Source organism: Dendropsophus ebraccatus, chromosome 11, assembly GCF_027789765.1.
Source record: "Dendropsophus ebraccatus isolate aDenEbr1 chromosome 11, aDenEbr1.pat, whole genome shotgun sequence".
Lineage (NCBI taxonomy): Eukaryota > Metazoa > Chordata > Amphibia > Anura > Hylidae > Dendropsophus > Dendropsophus ebraccatus.
In genome coordinates, this window is record NC_091464.1 from 84,660,781 (window position 1) to 84,678,349 (window position 17,569).

The 17,569-nt window shown below is 42.4% G+C and overlaps 1 protein-coding gene across 1 annotated transcript in view; it reads left to right on the plus strand.

The window, feature by feature from the left end:
- Window positions 1-15,640, plus strand: part of CMSS1 (cms1 ribosomal small subunit homolog) — a 281,437-nt gene extending 265,797 nt beyond the window's left edge. Inside the window, exons 5-10 of the mRNA XM_069946127.1 lie at window positions 11,247-11,306; window positions 11,463-11,565; window positions 12,826-12,886; window positions 13,961-14,048; window positions 14,442-14,530; window positions 15,432-15,640. Coding sequence (XP_069802228.1) covers window positions 11,247-11,306; window positions 11,463-11,565; window positions 12,826-12,886; window positions 13,961-14,048; window positions 14,442-14,530; window positions 15,432-15,515 — 485 coding nt within the window. The 3' untranslated portion in view covers window positions 15,516-15,640. The remainder of the gene's footprint in view (window positions 1-11,246; window positions 11,307-11,462; window positions 11,566-12,825; window positions 12,887-13,960; window positions 14,049-14,441; window positions 14,531-15,431) is intronic.
- Window positions 15,641-17,569: the final 1,929 nt, after the last annotated feature.

The window sequence follows — 17,569 nt, forward strand, 5'->3', positions numbered from 1 at the left end:
AAGGTATGAAGGTGTCACACAGAAACACAGAGACTTTAAGAGCTGTGCGAGTGTTAGAAAGACTAACCTGCCACCACCTGCAGCATCCACGGGTAAACACCAAACTAACTCATCAAGAGACAAGTCCTTTAATCGTGAATGTCCCATTCATAAAAAACCTCACTCACTAAATAAATGCAGAGGCTTCAGGTCCAAACCCATACAGGAACGCAAGAAAATCCTCACTGAGCTAGGAGTATGTTTCAGATGCTGCGCCTCATTGGAGCATATGGCTAAGGACTGTAAATCTGCCATTAAGTGTGAGGAGTGTCACAGCGACAGACATGTCACGGTTATGCACCTAACCCCACCCACCAGCGATTCATCGGCTGCAATTACCAGTATTCCCACTACAAGCCATGGCGGGGAGCCTCAGAATCGTGCTAACTCTACCACTGATGTTTCCTGTTCATGCTCGGAGGTATGTGGGGAGAGCCAAAGGGACAAATGTTGTGCCAGAATATGTCTGATCAAGGTTTACCCAGAAGGACAACCAAAAAAGGCTCTAAAAATGTATGCAATCATTGATGACCAGAGCAACCGGTCCCTAGCCGGACCTAAATTCTTTGAAGCCTTTGGGATCGAGGGACCCACAAAACCCTATACCTTAAACACCTGCTCAGGCAGCATAGAGACTTGTGGCAGAAGAGCACAGGGATTCATCGCTTCTCCCATCAATGGAGACACAGAGATACCCTTACCTGCACTGATTGAATGCGACCAAATACCTGATCACAGGGATGAGATTCCTACCCCAGAAGCTGCATTTCACCAACCACACCTAAGGCACCTGACCAGTGTTATCCCACCCTTTGATATGGACGCTGAAATTCTACTCCTGCTTGGCAGAGACAATCTAAGGGTACACAAAGTGCGTCAGCAGTGTAACGGTCCTGACTATGCCCCATACGCCCAGAGACTGGACTTAGGATGGGTAATCATTGGAAATGTATGCTTGGATCAATCAGGAATTGACTCCTTTAAGACGTACGTGCACAGGGACGGACGCACATCTTGCATCAAGCCGTGCCCTCATCACTATAAAGTCAAGGAGAAACCTCCAGACCTCATACAGCTGCCTGACGTCATTCCCTCCCCCTATGCTGACAACTTGGGGAGATCAGTGTTCCTCACAACGAAGGATGACGATAAAGTAGCCTTGTCAGTAGAGGACAGAGACTTTGTCAAGATTATGGACAGTGAATTCTCTAAGGAGGAAACCAATCACTGGGTTTCTCCACTACCGTTCAGAGCTTCCAGGGTAAGACTCCCAAACAACCGGGAACAAGCTTTGCAAAGATTTAACTCTCTTCAGCGTTCCCTAAACAGCAAGCCTGAAATGAGAGAACACGTTGTCACGTTTATGGAAAGAATATTCCGGAACAACCATGCAGAACCAGCTCCATCCTTGAAGAAGAACGAGGAGTGCTGGTACTTACCTTCATTCGGAGTATACCATCCCAGAAAACCTAATCAAATTAGGGTTGTATTTGACTCAAGCGCCAAACATCAAGGTGTGTCTCTTAATGACGTCCTTCTCACAGGTCCCAATCTGACAAATAACCTTGTCGGAGTCTTGATGAGGTTCAGAAAAGAGCCTATTGCCATCACCGCTGATATTGAACAGATGTTCCACTGCTTCATAGTCAGAGAGGACCACAGGAACTTCCTCAGATTTCTGTGGTACAAGGACAACGACACCACCGAGGAGATGATGGAGTACCGCATGAGAGTACATGTATTTGGGAACAGCCCTTCACCTGCTGTAGCGACTTATGGCCTTCGCAGAACCGCCAAAGAGGGAGAGTCCCAGTATGGAAAGGATGCCAGAGACTTTGTAGAAAAGGACTTCTACGTAGATGATGGACTCAAATCATTACCTACTGAAGAAGAGGCAATTGATTTACTTAAAAGGACTCAAAACATGCTGTACCAAGCCAAACTACGGCTACACAAAATCGCTTCAAACAGCCTGGCTGTCATGAGAGCCTTCGAGTCAGATGATCATGCTCCTGGATTCAAGGACATAAACCTGGGACAAGACGATCCACCAGTGCAAAGAAGCTTAGGCCTGAGGTGGGATCTGTCCGCTGACTCCTTTGGCTTTCAAGTAAGTCGTGCAGACAAACCCTTTACAAAACGTGGTGTCCTGTCAGTTGTGAACAGCCTATACGATCCACTGGGATTTGTAGCGCCCATTATCATACAAGGTAAATCCCTACTGAGACAGCTTTCTGAAACCATCAAGGATTGGGATGCCCCCCTTCCTTCTGATAAAGAGCAAAAGTGGGAAGCCTGGAAGCAATCTTTGTATGCCTTGGATCAGATCCACATCTCAAGATGCTATGTCAAAGCCTCACTTACTGCCAGCAAGGGGAAAGAACTGAATATTAGCACCAAGCCCATCCAAGATCAGCTGGCAGAGAAGGGTTGCACCTGGATTTTCAATCCTCCTCATAGTTCCCACATGGGAGGCGCCTGGGAAAGGATGATCGGGATCTCACGCAGCATCTTGAACTCTATGCTTATGGATGTGAATTCTTCAAGACTCACACATGAGACTCTGGTTACTCTTCTCGCTGAGGTTTCCGCCATCATCAACTCAAGACCCCTTGTTCCAGTATCAATGGATCCTGAAGCACCAGCTATACTGACTCCAGCTACTCTTCTCACCCAGAAAACTGGGAATCAACTGACGCCAAGTAGAGAGTACACTCATGGAAACATCTACCAAAAACAGTGGAAACGTGTACAACACTTAGCGGATTACTTCTGGAACAGATGGCGAAAGGAGTATCTTGTGATTCTTCAAGGAAGAAGAAAATGGCAACACCAGAAACCAAACTTGAAAAAAGGAGACCTCATATTGATGAAGGAACAACAAACCGAAAGGATGGACTGGCCTATGGGACTAGTTACAAAAGTTCTTCCCAGCAAGGATGGCAAGATCCGGAAGGTGGAGTTGAAGATCTCCAGGAAGGGTGAGACCAAAACGTTTGCAAGGCCTATCAACGAACTGATCCTGATATTGCCTGTTGAGGATGTTCCTGGCGGATGAACAGGACTGAACTTTCTTTAAAGAACTTTATTCCTCAGTTATGAAACAGGATTATCTCACTGTTTATATTGCATATTAACATGTTTTGTTTCAGGTTCTGCACTATATTTCATAGAAATTAGTTTATAGTGAAATCCCCCTAAGGGAATTTCAGACGGGGAGTGTGCTGTTCTCCTCACTTATCTGTATGTTATTCAGATGTTTTATAACTGCATTGTTTACATTCATTCCTTGTTGTATTCATTACATGTATTCTTGTTGTGCTGCCATCTGCTGACCAAGAGTTTAGACTCCCCTCCATTTTCGCATTTTTTGGTTTGTCCCTTAGTGGGTGTGTCTTATAGCCCAGTCTCCACGTCACTTCCTGTAGCAGGCATTCTTCATCCTGCTTCTGACTGGAGAAGTAGTGCTTGCTTGGGCTTATCAGAGTCATAATCTTCTGACCAGAAATTACAAGTGTCAGCAAGGTATCTTCTAGGAAAGCAGCAACAGCCCAATATAACTACTATACCGCATCCGTGACTAAGCTGTATGTGAAGTTATTAAACTACGTTCTGCTCAATTTCCTACTCTACCTGACGCTTATTCTGGTTCCTGTCTGCCTCATATGCTGGAATACAAGGTAGGAAATCTCCAGTCAGGCCCACTAGTCAGATAAACCTTCACTCGCCACATGTGGGGACAGAACACTTTTAGAAGTTTATGTCTTCCAGTATTTATCAGCTGCTGTATGTCCTGCAGTAAGTGGTGTATTCTCTCCAGTCTGACATAGTGCTCTCTGCTGCCACCTCTGTCCATGTCAGGAACTTTTCACAACAGAAAGTTTTATATGGGGATTTGCTGCTGCTCTGGACAGTTCCTGACATGGACAGAAGTGGCAGCAGAGAGCACTGTGTCAGACTGGAGAGAATACACCACTTACTGCAGGACATACAGCAGCTGATAAGTACTTGAAGGATTGAGATTTTTAGATAGATAATTTACAAATCCATATAACTTTCTGACACCAGAAAGATTACAATTTATTTTCCTCTGGAGTACCACTTTATTATTTTAATGTAATTAGTATGGAAGAATAGTGAATATCTGAAGGGACTATATTATGCCATATGAGGCACAATCCCTATAGTGATAAGAAGGCTCACAGGTAAGTGACAGGATGTAAGTAGCTTCTTGTAACCTGACAACTTCCTAGAAAGGGAAGCGTGTGTATATATATATATATATATATATATATATATATATACACAATAGGATGGAAGCATTAAATATGTAATGTGAAATATAAGGTAAGTTATAGCTCAAACTGTGGTACTAAAGGGATAATGTTTCTCATTGGGGAGAGCCCCATACGTGTGTGGAAAGATGTAAGCCGTTCACGTTTCACTATTAATTCTGTAAAGAAAGGCATGACAATAGCTCTCTGCTGCCCCCTTGTGGAGTTAGCTTTTCCTTCATGCCAATCATTGTACTCTTTTAAGAAGCCTCAGAACATGACAGGGATTTAAAGGGGTACTCCAACACGTGGTAAATTTTCGGTACCCTATTATTTCATTGTGGTCCTGTCCACACAGCACACTATTTTTTAAAATATAACTTGGTCAATGCGTCTTTTTCTCTTCTCATCTCCACATATGTACCGTATTTTCTGGCGTATAAGACAACTAGGCGTATAAGACGACCCCCAACTTTTCCAGTTAAAATATAGAGCCGTATAAGACTACCCCACTTCCAATGCACACCAAATAAAAATTTATAAAAAACAGCAGCGAGATCTGAGAGGTAGAGAAGGAGGTGCAGTAATACCATTAGGATACAAAGGCGGCCAGACTGGTGACAGAAATGTGTTTTCTGGGCACAACGTCACTCTAATGTATCTCTTTTTTTCCATACCCCGGATGCATACAGCTTGCTCTGCCCTTCATATGGTCGCCACATTCGGTGAGGATGTGGCCGTTTTTTAGCTCCCCCCACCGTATGCTTCAACCGCAGAAGTTTTTCTGCACCCGCCCTTTAAGACGACCCCTGACTTTTGAGAAGATTTTCCTGGGTTAAAAAGTAGTCTTATACGCAGGAAAATACTGTATTATGATTAGAGCGGCACAAAACTGATACGCCAAAAACTGATCTCCTTTGGGCTGCCGGCTCCATGCAGCGGGAGGATACCGCCCAGGGACCGCCTGTATCCATGTTTTCCAGGCATTTTCCAGGTGGTCCCCGGACCGTTTCCTCCCTCTGCACAGAGTCAGCAGCCTAAAGGAGATGAGCAGATCAGCTTTACTTCATATGGAGAAAAATTCATCTAATTCACTCCATCTCTATCTATGATCCAGCATATTTTGTCCCTGAACTTGAGCTTAACAATAAGGACTTTATCCGCTATTATCTTACACTGTATATACTGTGTATGCCTCGTTTTATGTGCGGGTGGGATTGGCAGCATCGGTTCTGATCCTCCATTTAGCCTCATTTCATTGCGTTACTGCATCATGTTTGTGACGACGCTGTAGTTAGGGATGAGTGAATTTACAGCACTAGCAAAGCTTTAAGGCCCTATTCCACGGAACGATTATCGGCCATGTTTGGCCGCTACGGACGATAATCGTCCCGTGGAATAGAGTGCAACGATAAGCCGACATCGTTCATGTCGGCTGATCGTTGCAGTTTCTTGTTTTTCAACATGTTGAAAAACAAGCGACTGATACAGCAACAATCTGCTGTTGTTGCTCCATTGAATAGGAGCATCGGCAGCAGACGCTGCGGAATCCTTTGGACTGGCCGGACGATCAGCGATCCCTCCGGCAGCTCCCCCCCCGCAGCTCCCCGCCGCCCCTCCCGCACTCACCCGCGCGCTGCCGCCACGTTGAATAGCAGCGGCAGCGAGTGGGGAACGAGGAGAAAACGAGCGATTAGAGCGCTCGTTTGCTCCACTAGACGGCCCGTGGAATAGGGCCATTAGGCTCTGTGGTCGGCTTGTCAGCCGGCTGCCTTTAAACTCTGAGCCGCTGGGTGCCTGGAAAAGCTGGATCCAGCTTTACCCAGAGCGGTGCGGCACAGAGTTCAAAGGCAACTGACTGACAAGCCGACCACAGAGCCTAACACTTTGCTAGCACTGTAAATTCACTCATCCCTATGGCAATACGGGAAGAAACTCCAGCATATGTGAACATAGCCCTAACTTCACTGGAGACTACTGCACAGTCAGTGAAGTTACAGCACCTGCTTCTTTCACTGCTTGTCTGCTCAGGTGTAGGCTGGAGGGACTGGTCAAAGAAATAGTTGTCCCGATTCTGAGGAGACAGCCTGGAAAACAATGTCCCGGGTTTGTCCCTAGAAGCTCCGCCCCCCCCCATAGCGGGAAGCCCCACCCACATCCAGCGCGAGTGCTGTCACTCATGTAGAGCAGGGAGAGGAGTCACTGGGGGGGCTAAAGGAACCATACTGGTGAGGTAAGTATATCTTCTTTTTGTTTTAAATATAAAGGGACAAGAGGATATTGAAGGGGGTACTGCTATGATGATGAAGGGGAAAGTAGTATGATGATGGAAGGGCAGGAGGATGAAGGGGGTAGTAGTATGATGATGGAGGGGAAAGGAGGATTAGAAGGGTAGTATTATGATGATTGAAGGGCAGGAGGATAAAGGGGGCAGTAGTATGATGATGGAGGGGCAGGAGGAAGAAGGGGGTAGTAGTATGATGATGGAGGAGCAGTAGGTTGAAGGCGTAGTAGTATGATGATGGAGGGGCAGGAGGATAAAGGGGGTAGTAGTATGATTATGGGCAGGAAGATGAATGGGGTAGTAGTATGATGATATGGGGTGCAGCTGCATCATATGGGTACAAACTACCAGTATATACAGTCAGTCAGTAGAATGCTATCTCTGAGTCTCAGCCTGCTCTGAGTGGGGTGTGTAATATACTGGGTACCTGAAACTGGATTGTGTAATATACTGGGGACCTAATACTGGGGTGTGTAATATACTGGGGACCTAATACTGGGGTGTGTAATATACTAGGGTGTGTAACGTACAGGGGACCTGGTACTAAGGTGTGTAATATACTGGGGACCTAATACTGGGGTGTGTAATATACTGGGGACCTAATACGGTGGTGTGTAATATACTGGGGTGTGTAACGTACAGGGGACCTGATACTGAGGTGTGTAATATACTGGGGACCTAATACTGGGGTGTGTAATGTTCCTTTTGTGTTGTTCTGACTGTAAATTCTAACTGGAAAATTTTGAACCCACACCCATGATAGGCCACACCCACAATAAGCCACACCCCCTTTTATTTAAAGGAAAATTTCAAATGTTGCCAACTATGGAGATGTGAATCACTCAGTGGGCTGGGAGACAAGTTCTAGCCACGCCTCCTGTGACATCAGAGGATGATGCGTTGTCATGGGAAGGAGGGTCAATACACATTTTGTAGTTCTTCTATTTTTCTGTCAATTTCTGGCCTTTCTTTTTGAAATATAATGAACTAATCTATCGGATACTTTTCTAGGAAAACATTTGAGGTTAATAATGCTTTTTATTCATTCTTGAGGCAAATAACACTCCAAGTCCCCAACCCAGGACCTTTGAACAGATACCAGTACCAGCCCTGGTGCCCTCATAACAGTGAAGGCCACAGTGCCCCCTAGTGACACCGTAATCATGTCAGCCACTGTGCCCCAATACCAGTGATAATAAACTCTATAGCAGACATGTCCAAAGTACGTCCGGAGGGCCATTTGCGGCCCGCGTTCCGAACTTTTACGGCCCCCCAGGTATCCAGCCTGTGTTATAAAGCATATAGCATGTAGCATGTAAAATGGTCGGCCCTCGCACATGTTCACTTCATCAAATTTGGCACTCTTTGAAAAAAGTTTGGACATGCCTGCTCTATAGTGTTTCCTTTTGTTTCAGGGTCTTTGTAGTTGGGTTAATACATAACAGTGTATAAGGAGTGTATATAGTGTGTATATAGCTGGAGATTTATCAAACATGGTGTAAAGTGAAGCTGGCTCAGTTGCCCCTAGCAACCAATCAGATTCCACCTTTCATTTTACAAAGAGTCTGTGAGGAATGAGAGGTGGAATCTGGTTGGTTGATAGGGGCAACTGAGCCACTGTCACTTTACACCATCATAGTGTATTTAAAAAATAAATAAAATTAAGTTTATTATTTAAATTTATATATATATATATATATATATATATATATATATATATATGCCCTTAAATAGTAATTTTCCTGACTGGTCTATAGTTCCTTCATCGCCATACCTCACTGTGTCTCCAAGGCCTACCCTGCTTACTTGCCAGTAACCTCAGCCATTACAGTCCTTCCTAATGAATTGATAGGGTGTACTCTCATGTATAAAGGCTCATTAGACATGGCCGCCTCCGTCGTGCACAGGTCATGGGTGCCCTTTAAGGGAATTTCCCAGTGATTGATGGCTTCTCGGGGCCTATACTTCACCCACAACATCAGAAACCACAGAAAAGGTTAAATAAAAATTGTTCACTTTTGGAAACCGCAGAGATTTCAGTGTGTGGTTGGGATATAAGTATAGGCTTCTCAAGTCCTCTGCTTGTTTGCTTGCACTCTGTGTGAACCATCAGGAGAAAGCGAAGGCCCGGGCGTTGGGACTTGTGATTGTTATAAATGGTGTAGGATATTTCCAGAATTAATCTCCCTCTGTTATATGATATTTCATGTATGGCCAGGATCTGTCTTCTCTTCTCAAGAAAATAAAACGTTTCTTATTCCAGACCTGAGGGATTGCTAATTTATATATAAGCGGGCCAATTGCCCATATGGTGACCTAGCCGGCCTGGCTGTGCCCTTGTGTGATGGGCCCAGAGGCCTCTGTCTTCTTCAGGGGTCACTATTCATTTACATAGAGAAGGACTGTAGGGACTGTGCCAGGTTCTTTTGGCTCTTGCCACATTACAAAAGGTGCAAGGTTTATAAATCTTCAAGTTTATTAAATTTGAGACAGAAAATGGTTAAAAACTTTAAAAAGCACCAATTCAATTCTTTTTTGTCGTAACGGTGGTTTTTATACCAACTGGTGTCAGAAAGTTATATAAATATACATATTACTTCTATTTAAAAAACCTAAGCCTTCCAGTACTTATCAGCGGCTGTATGTCCTGCAATAAGTGGTGTATTCTTTCTAGTTTGACACAGTGCTCTCTGCTGCCACCTCTGTCCATGTCAGGAACTGTCCAGAGCAGTAGCACATCCCCATAGAAAACCTCTCCTGCTTTCGACAGTTGCCAACATGGACAGAGGTGGCAGCAGAGAGCACTGTGTCAGACTGGAAAGAATACACCACTTGCTGCAGGACATACAGCAGCTGAGAAGTACTGGAAGGCTTTACATTTCTAAATAGAAGTAATTTGTATAGCTGTAAAACTTTTTGAAACCAGTTGGTTTGATTTTTTTCCCTCTGGAGTACCCCTTTAAGACAAAAAAAAAATTAATTAGCACTTTTTTGGGGGTGTGGGCGGGGAATGTGTCATGACAAAATGACCTATTATTTAAAGCGTAACTGTCATGTTTTTTTTATTGCAGAAATCAGTAGTATAAGCGATTTTAAGAAACTCTGTAATAGGTTTCATCAGCCAAAAAAGCCTCCTTCTGTACTCAAGAAGCAATTTCCCAGCCTCCCCCCCTGACTTCTTATCTGTGCATTATCAGGCAAACACATCTTCATTACAGAGAAGCCAGTGAAGACGGGTTCTGCTCTCTCCATTGTAAGCCTATGAAGGGGGGAGGGGCTGAGGGAGATGAGGGAGCAGGAAGAGGTGACATGAAGGTCAGCTGTCTGTAGACTCTCTGGGCACCTAAAACGCTAAATTCAGGTGTCAGAAAGGTCAGTGCTTATCTATGAACTTACTGAGAGAAGATTGCAGGGTGTTGTGCTTTACAGGACTGCTCCGTGCTCAGTCACTCCTAACAGCCCCTCCCCTCTCCATAGCCACATAATGGAGACAGAAATCCTGCTTCGATTGATGTGAGGGGGGAGGCTGGGAGATTGCTTTTTCACTACAGAAGGAAACTCTATTAGTACATAAAACCTATTACAGAGTTTCTTAAAATCGCTTGTACTGTTGATATTTAATGTTTTCAGAAAAATGGCCCTGAAATGACAGTTACGCTTTAAATCAAGTTTCTTGTTTAACAATTTTTGGTGTTTTTGTTTTTAATTTTCATTTTACAGTCTGTAATATAAAATAATCCTGAAATCTGGTACTTTCCTTTCATACTACGCTGCCAGAAAGTGATCTGTTTGGACTAACAGCAAAAGGTGACACCAGAAGCTAGCAAAGACCATAGGCTCTCAGCCTCCCCCTATCTGTGGAATTACCTTTGCACAAGTCACCGACACCGTTCATTGTGTCTATGTCCATGAGGCGTACTGTAAAGCATGTCACTAAATGCTGTTAAAGGGGTTGTCCGTGGAGAAGAAGACTGCTGAAGCCTTCTGCTCCTTGGACAACCCCTTTATCATGGAGTGGGTGTATATCCTGATTAGTGTGCAGGTGTGACTTGTCTCAGAAGGTTTTATTTCTGAGCTGTTGAATCACAGGAAGCGGGTACCGAAGTCCAGATGGCTTCAGTCGTCTTCTGACAACCCCTTTAAAATTGCTCAGGCATAGTGGTAGCCCCTAAAATAATGTACTGAAACTGTAAAAAAAAAATGCACTCAGGGAAAAAAAGTTAATAAGAAAATAACATGTTCCAGTATCTGATTGTAATCAGTAAAGACAAGTCTAGGTGATTCCCTTTGAATGCAGACCATGTAGCTGCTATAAGGCCCATGGAGAATGGGGGCCCAAAATTATTTTGCACTGTATGTGTGTGGTCCCCTTGAGAGGTAAAAGCCGAACTAAGGCTTCAGTAAGGACATTTGAAGCCAGAGGGGGGATAGGATTTAAGGGACAAGTTTACATTGGGCCTTTCTGTTTAGGTAGGTTAGTGCAGTAGTTTAAACTCAGGGGCTGCATTTTTTTTTCTCTGATGTCATCACCACTGTCTGCAGGCACGATCCGGGGCTGAACATGGATTGTAAGTGCATTTATGCTTGCTTATTGTTACTAGTTTTATCATGTAGATGCTTTAATTGAAGATATTTTTTTTAATCAATAGATAACTGTTTTGTAAAAGAAAATGACCTCAGCCACACCTTATCCTCCTACCTGAGGGAAAGTAAGTACTGATATTATAAACCATAAGGTGATTCCTGTCTCTCAACATTCATTGTACAATAATAAGATGTACCATAGGTTTGGTGTACTACTGCCATCTGGTGGTCATTAGCAATATTGCTGCCCTTTTCTGGATAATCATTTTTTGTTTTTTTAGTCTGCCCCAAATGGTCAAAAATATCAAAAAATCACAAGGAGAAGAAATCTGTCCTCTTGCTGGTGGTCTGCAGCTCTGCACACCGCACACTGGAGCTGATTAAGTAAGTGTTTGATGGAGATCAGTGTCTTTGTTCTTACTGTATGTCATCCACCTATATGTATGGGATACACCCTTAGGCTGGGTTCACACTATGTATATTTCAGGCAGTATTTGGTCCTCATGTCAGGTCCTCATAGCAACCAAAACCAGGAGTGGATTGAAAACACAGAAAGGATCTGTTCACACAATGTTGAAATTGAGTGGATGGCCGCCATATAACAGTAAATAACGGCCATTATTTCAATACCACAGCCGTTGTTTTAAAATAACAGCAAATATTTGCCATTAAATGATGGCCATCCACTCAATTACAACATTATGTGAACATAGCCTTTCTGTGTTTTCAATCCACTCCTGGTTTTGGTTGCTATACAGCCTCACAAATACAGCCTCAAATATACATAGTGTGAACCCAGCCTTAAGATTAGAATAAAATTCACAATAAGCTTGGGATACTCTTACATTGTTATATAATGCCATATAATAATTCATTACATTCTGGGGGCCTAAAATAGGCGGAAAGGTTCGTACTTGCTGTTTTTCAAGTATTCTACAATGAAACAATTGTGTCTTTGCAGTTATTCCATTGATAGACCATCAGTATTTGATTGGTGGGGGTCAGACATCTGTCACCAGATGTAGCCATAAGCAGACAGCCCGGTACGTTGTATAGTGGCTTTGTTGGGTTATTGCAGCCCAGCTCTCATTCACTTCAATAAGAGCAGAGCTGCAGTAACCCAGCTTGGCCACTACACCATGTATGGAGCTGTCTGCTTCTGGACGCATGCACCCAGTATGTGGGTGACTTATAGCTTATCTGAGGTGGTGCCAGGAATAGGACAAGAGTTGATCCAGGTTTTCTGTATATTTTACTGGACTCTAGAATAAAGGTTTAGTTTTATGCCCAATTGCAATACATACACCTAATGTTTGGATTGTAGCATGAAACTGACCACATACGTACTTGTCTGGTATAGGACCCCCACCAGTCACATATTGTTGGCCCAGTCTGTGGATAGGCCAACAGTCAAAAACCCCTTTTATTCTGTAAGGGTAAATTCACACGGGCGTCTCGCATAAAAAACCGCAGCTAATCCGCAATACATTTAATATTCTTATTATTATTAATACGTGTATTGCAGATTAGCTGCGGATTAGCTGCGGTTTTTTTATGCGAGACGCCTGTGTGAATTTACCCTAAAGCTATATAGTAGTTTGTATTATTAATCCTAATGTTTGTTTCTTTCCCCTACTCTTACAGATTAATAAATGCATTCAAAGGCGACACCAAGATTATGAAATTATTTGCAAAGCACATTAAGGTATATATATATGCTGAGGTGGTTGTTTTCTAATGTGTATTTTTCTGTTTAAATCATAAAGTTAAAAAAATTTTTTTTTATAGATCTAAAGGTTTATAGATCCTCTACACAATATTGGGAATATTCTTTTCCCATATTTATATATCACTCTATGGAGATCTGACAACATAAATGATACTAGAAGGAGTCCCGCTCTATTCACTATGTGCCGTGTTCCCACCGTCAGAGTTACCCTTTAAAGTGTTTAGATGGAAACTAAAAGAAAGGGATATAAGATTAACATGGCCGCTTTCACTACGCAAAACGTGGTTTCTGATGCAGTACCATACGCAACCCATAGACAGGCGCTGTTTCGGGAAGAAATTAGCCATGTTTTCTAATCACACAGCCCCTTTAAAGGGAATGTATAATTAGAAAATGACTTATTGTATAAATTATATTTTTATGTTACATTTATTATGTTTCTGTATTATGTTACGTTTATTATTTATTATATTACATTTTTAAAGAATTTTTGGTGACATTTTTTCTAATTTTTCTTTTTTTCTATCAATATTATAAAATAATCCTGAGATCTTGTCATTTTCATTCTCACCACTGGGGCTAAAGTTAAGCTGAGACTTCCTGTTGTGTCTGTGGTGATAAGAGGAGGCTGCTGTAAAGGGATCTATACAGCATTGCAACGCCAGTAGATAATAGCAGCTCTCTGTGGAAATACCTTTTCATAGGTCACAGAGCGTGTTCAGTAATGTTTCACATTTATCATAAGGGGACAGAGTATGTCTATTGTCGTCTATGTCCATGAGGCTGGCTGTAAAGCATGTCACTAAATGCTGTTAAGAACAGCCCAGGCAAGATAAAGGCAGGGAGCTGGGGAAAGAAGCACTTAGGGAAGCTCTTCTCCTGCTTATATTTAACATTCCAGCCCCTGGCTCATTACCCAGACCCCAAATGACCTATTCTGTGTTACATGGACACTTTAACAAGTTATAGTCTAGCGATACAGATTATGGCCATTAACCAGGACCATGTGACATGCAATATAACGTTTTGTGTTCTTCAACTTTATTGCAGATCAAAGATCAGATAAAGTTTCTGGAAAATTATGTCGTCCATCTGGGAGTAGGAACTCCGGGGAGGATAAAAGCGCTCATAGAGCAAGGTGAGACAGCTCCATAGGATTTACTAGTCTGTTACATAGGGACTCTAACAGTGTTACTGGTGTGTAGCAGGATATTCTCTTCTCTCTGTTATCAGCCATTTCCGGACAGACTGGCAGAGCAGCTGACTATAGTTTTCTTTACATTGATTGCTGACATTACACACATAGCTCACTACTTTGTCTGGAAGCCTATGGCTTCTATAATAGAGCAACAGAGACGGCTGGGTTCATCTTCCTAGGATAAACTGTGATTGTGAATGAAAACTATTGAACACTTGGAGTTGAATTCATTTTTCTGTCTCCTGTTCCCTGATTTATCAGGTATAATGTGGAATGTAAATCATAGACTCGTATTATTCATATAATGACGTTTGCTCCTTTCTATGCTGATAGATGGGCTCGGCTTGCAGTCCTTGAAATACCTTGTTTTAGATTGGAACTGGAGGGATCAGAAGTTGCGGAGGATGATGGATATACCAGAGGTATTTTTTATTTTTTCTTCTTTTATTTATTCTTCTTCTTCCTTTCCCCAGACATTCACTAGACAGCATAATTTATTATAAGAAGCAATCAGAGGCTACAGCCCCCCTATTACTAACCTTACAGAAGTGTACTGCTATTAAAAATTGAATCCAAAGCCTTCCCAACATGTTTCACTGTTGCGGCATCATCAGGGGGTAAAGATTGCAGGCTTTAATGAATTACGTTGTTATAGTCAAGGACTTTATATGGACAGGGTCCTTTTAAAGGGATTTTCTGATTTATTTAGTGCTGTACTTTGCTTTCTTCGGCGGCTCCATAGAGAATGAATGGAGCTGCAGGTCACGCGCCAACCCATGGCTCCATCCAAAACAAAGGAGATTGGGCACCGATCTAGAGGACAAGTAATAATAAATCTGAAAACCCCAATAATCATGCAGCATATTTATAACACGTTGCTTTATTTTTTCACATGGAGTGAGGGGATATATGGTGTGTGTGTGTGTGTGTGTGTATATATATATATATATATATATATATATATATATATATATATATATACATACATATTCATATTAATCATATCAATTGAAGCTAAGATTTAGAGGTGGAGTTTTACAATAAGGAGTTTTATACAGTACCTCAGGCTTTTGCCTAGAATTAGGGGTTATATAAATTATATTGTTACCTCTTATCCCATGTTTGTGGGGTTTGTGTGTTTTTGTGGATTATCCTGTACAACCACTTTGGATTTTTCACCTGAAGGCCCAAATAGAAAATCCTAAGTGTGTGGCGGCACTATAATACTGCCTAGTCTGTGCTGACTGTCCTGCCGGCTGTATGATATGTGTAGTATTCTGATTATATACATGGATGCCTATACCCTGTGCTCTGCTTTTGCAGGTGAAGAAGGAGACGATTGAACTTCTGGAGTCGGGTCTCATAGCCGCTTGTAGAGAGGGATCCCTGAAGATTGGTTTATTCTAACTCCAGTGTTATAAGCGGCTGCCCAGCCTTTTATCCTGCACATTTCTGTTTTAACCTGTGTTTTTTTGTATATCCTTTGTTTCCCCATGTGCATGACTAATAAAACCTGGCTGTTTTTCAGTGTTTCTTTAATTTCTGAAATGTATAAGAGGTATTGTATACCACTCAGTACTAATCATTTACCAAATAATCAGTTACCAAATAATATCTGAAGTATATCACCCTACTAAATAAAACCTAGTATTACAAGCTTAATATTACAATTATAATATACAACTGAAAAATAATATGGCCACATCATGTCCACATACCACCACTGTGTGATGACTGAATAATAGTACCTTAATAATACAGACCTTTATTGTATCATACAGCAATATACTAAAATCTTGTTTCCACCATACAGTGACCACAGTGCAGTTAAATCCAGTGACTAACAGGTGACAGTATCTGATCAGAATCATTCTCCCCTTCTTTTCTCATGTGATCATCATGCCCCTTTGATTCTGGTATAATGTAAAAAGGTAAAGGCCCCTATACACTGTAGTGAAAAAAAGGTGGATCCCGCTCTGCCACTTTTAACAGGAATGGTCTACTCACTGATGTGTATAAGGACCTACTGAATCTTCTCCAATGGTGTCTGAGGACAGAAGGGTCTGACATGTTGAGTCTTAACTGGCCAACCATTTTGTATTTGAGGAGATAAACCACCACTAGAGATGTCTGGCAGCGGCTTACCTCCCCTCTCCTCAATTACAGCACGTAATTGTTTGGCTGAGCAGGTTGATCATGTTAATGGGGAGGATGTGAAGATACTGAAGGTGTTTAGACATGTTAAGATTTTGGGCTTTAGTATCCAAGATTCACGCTCCAGCCCTAAATTTTAGTTGTGGTGAACGCTTAAAGGGGTTTTCTAAGAGTAGAAAAAACAGCAGCTTTCCTTCAGAAACTCTTTTTCTCAGTGTGTGTGGTGTTGCAGGTATGGCGCTTTTGTGTGTTTTTTTTTTTGTTTTTTTTAAAGCAATGCTTTTCTAGATCTTTAAAGTTAAAGTGACTCTGTACCCACAATCTGACCCCCCCCAAACCACTCGTACCTTCGGATAGCTGCTTTTAATCCAAGATCTGTCCTGGGGTATGTTTGGCAGGTGATGCAGTTATTGTCCTAAAAAACAACTTTTAAACTTACTCCTGTTTGGCACGGGCTGCATCTGTGCCCTAACTTTGCACCACCCCTCCGTCCATCCTCCCCATCCTCTTCCTCATTAGGAATGCCACTTAAACATTTTCTCCATGCTGAACATTGCACAGGTCCTTAACGATCCAGCCCATGTTCAGTGTTCACAGAGCTGAGGAATAGGAGACAATCTGCCTGGAGCATTCTTAATGATGGAGAGGGTGGGGAGGAGGGATACTCCCGTTTAGCACGGGCTGCAAGTTTAAAAGTTGTTTTTTAGGACAATAACTGCATCACCTGCCGAACAGACCGCAGGACAGATTTTGGATTAAAAGCAGCTATCTGAAGGTACAAGTGGTTTGGGGGGGGGGGGGGGGTTCAGATTTTGGGTACAGAGTCTCTTTAACATCTATAACCTACATCCTTGACATTGAAAGAGTATCCAACGAAAATCTTTCTTTCAAATCAACTGAATTCAGAAAGTTATAAAGATTTGTACTTTACTTCTATTTAAAAATATTAAGTCTTGCAGTACTTATCAGCTGCTGTATGTCCTGCAGGAAGTGGTGTATTCAGTCCAGTCTCTTACAGTGCTGCACCTCTGTCCATGTCAGGAACTGTCCAGAGCAGGAGAGGATTTCTATGGGGATTTGCTACTGCTCTGGACAGTTTTTGACATGGACAGAGGTGGCAGCAGAGAGCCCTGTGTCAGAAAGAAAACACCACTTCCTGCTGGGCATACAGCAGCTGATAAGTATGAGATTTTTAAATAGAATAAAATTACAAATCTATATAACTTTCAGAAACCAGTCGATTTGAAAGAAAAAGATTTTCTCCAGAGTACCCCTTTAAATCAGCGAAATGTAAGCTCCAGTTTACA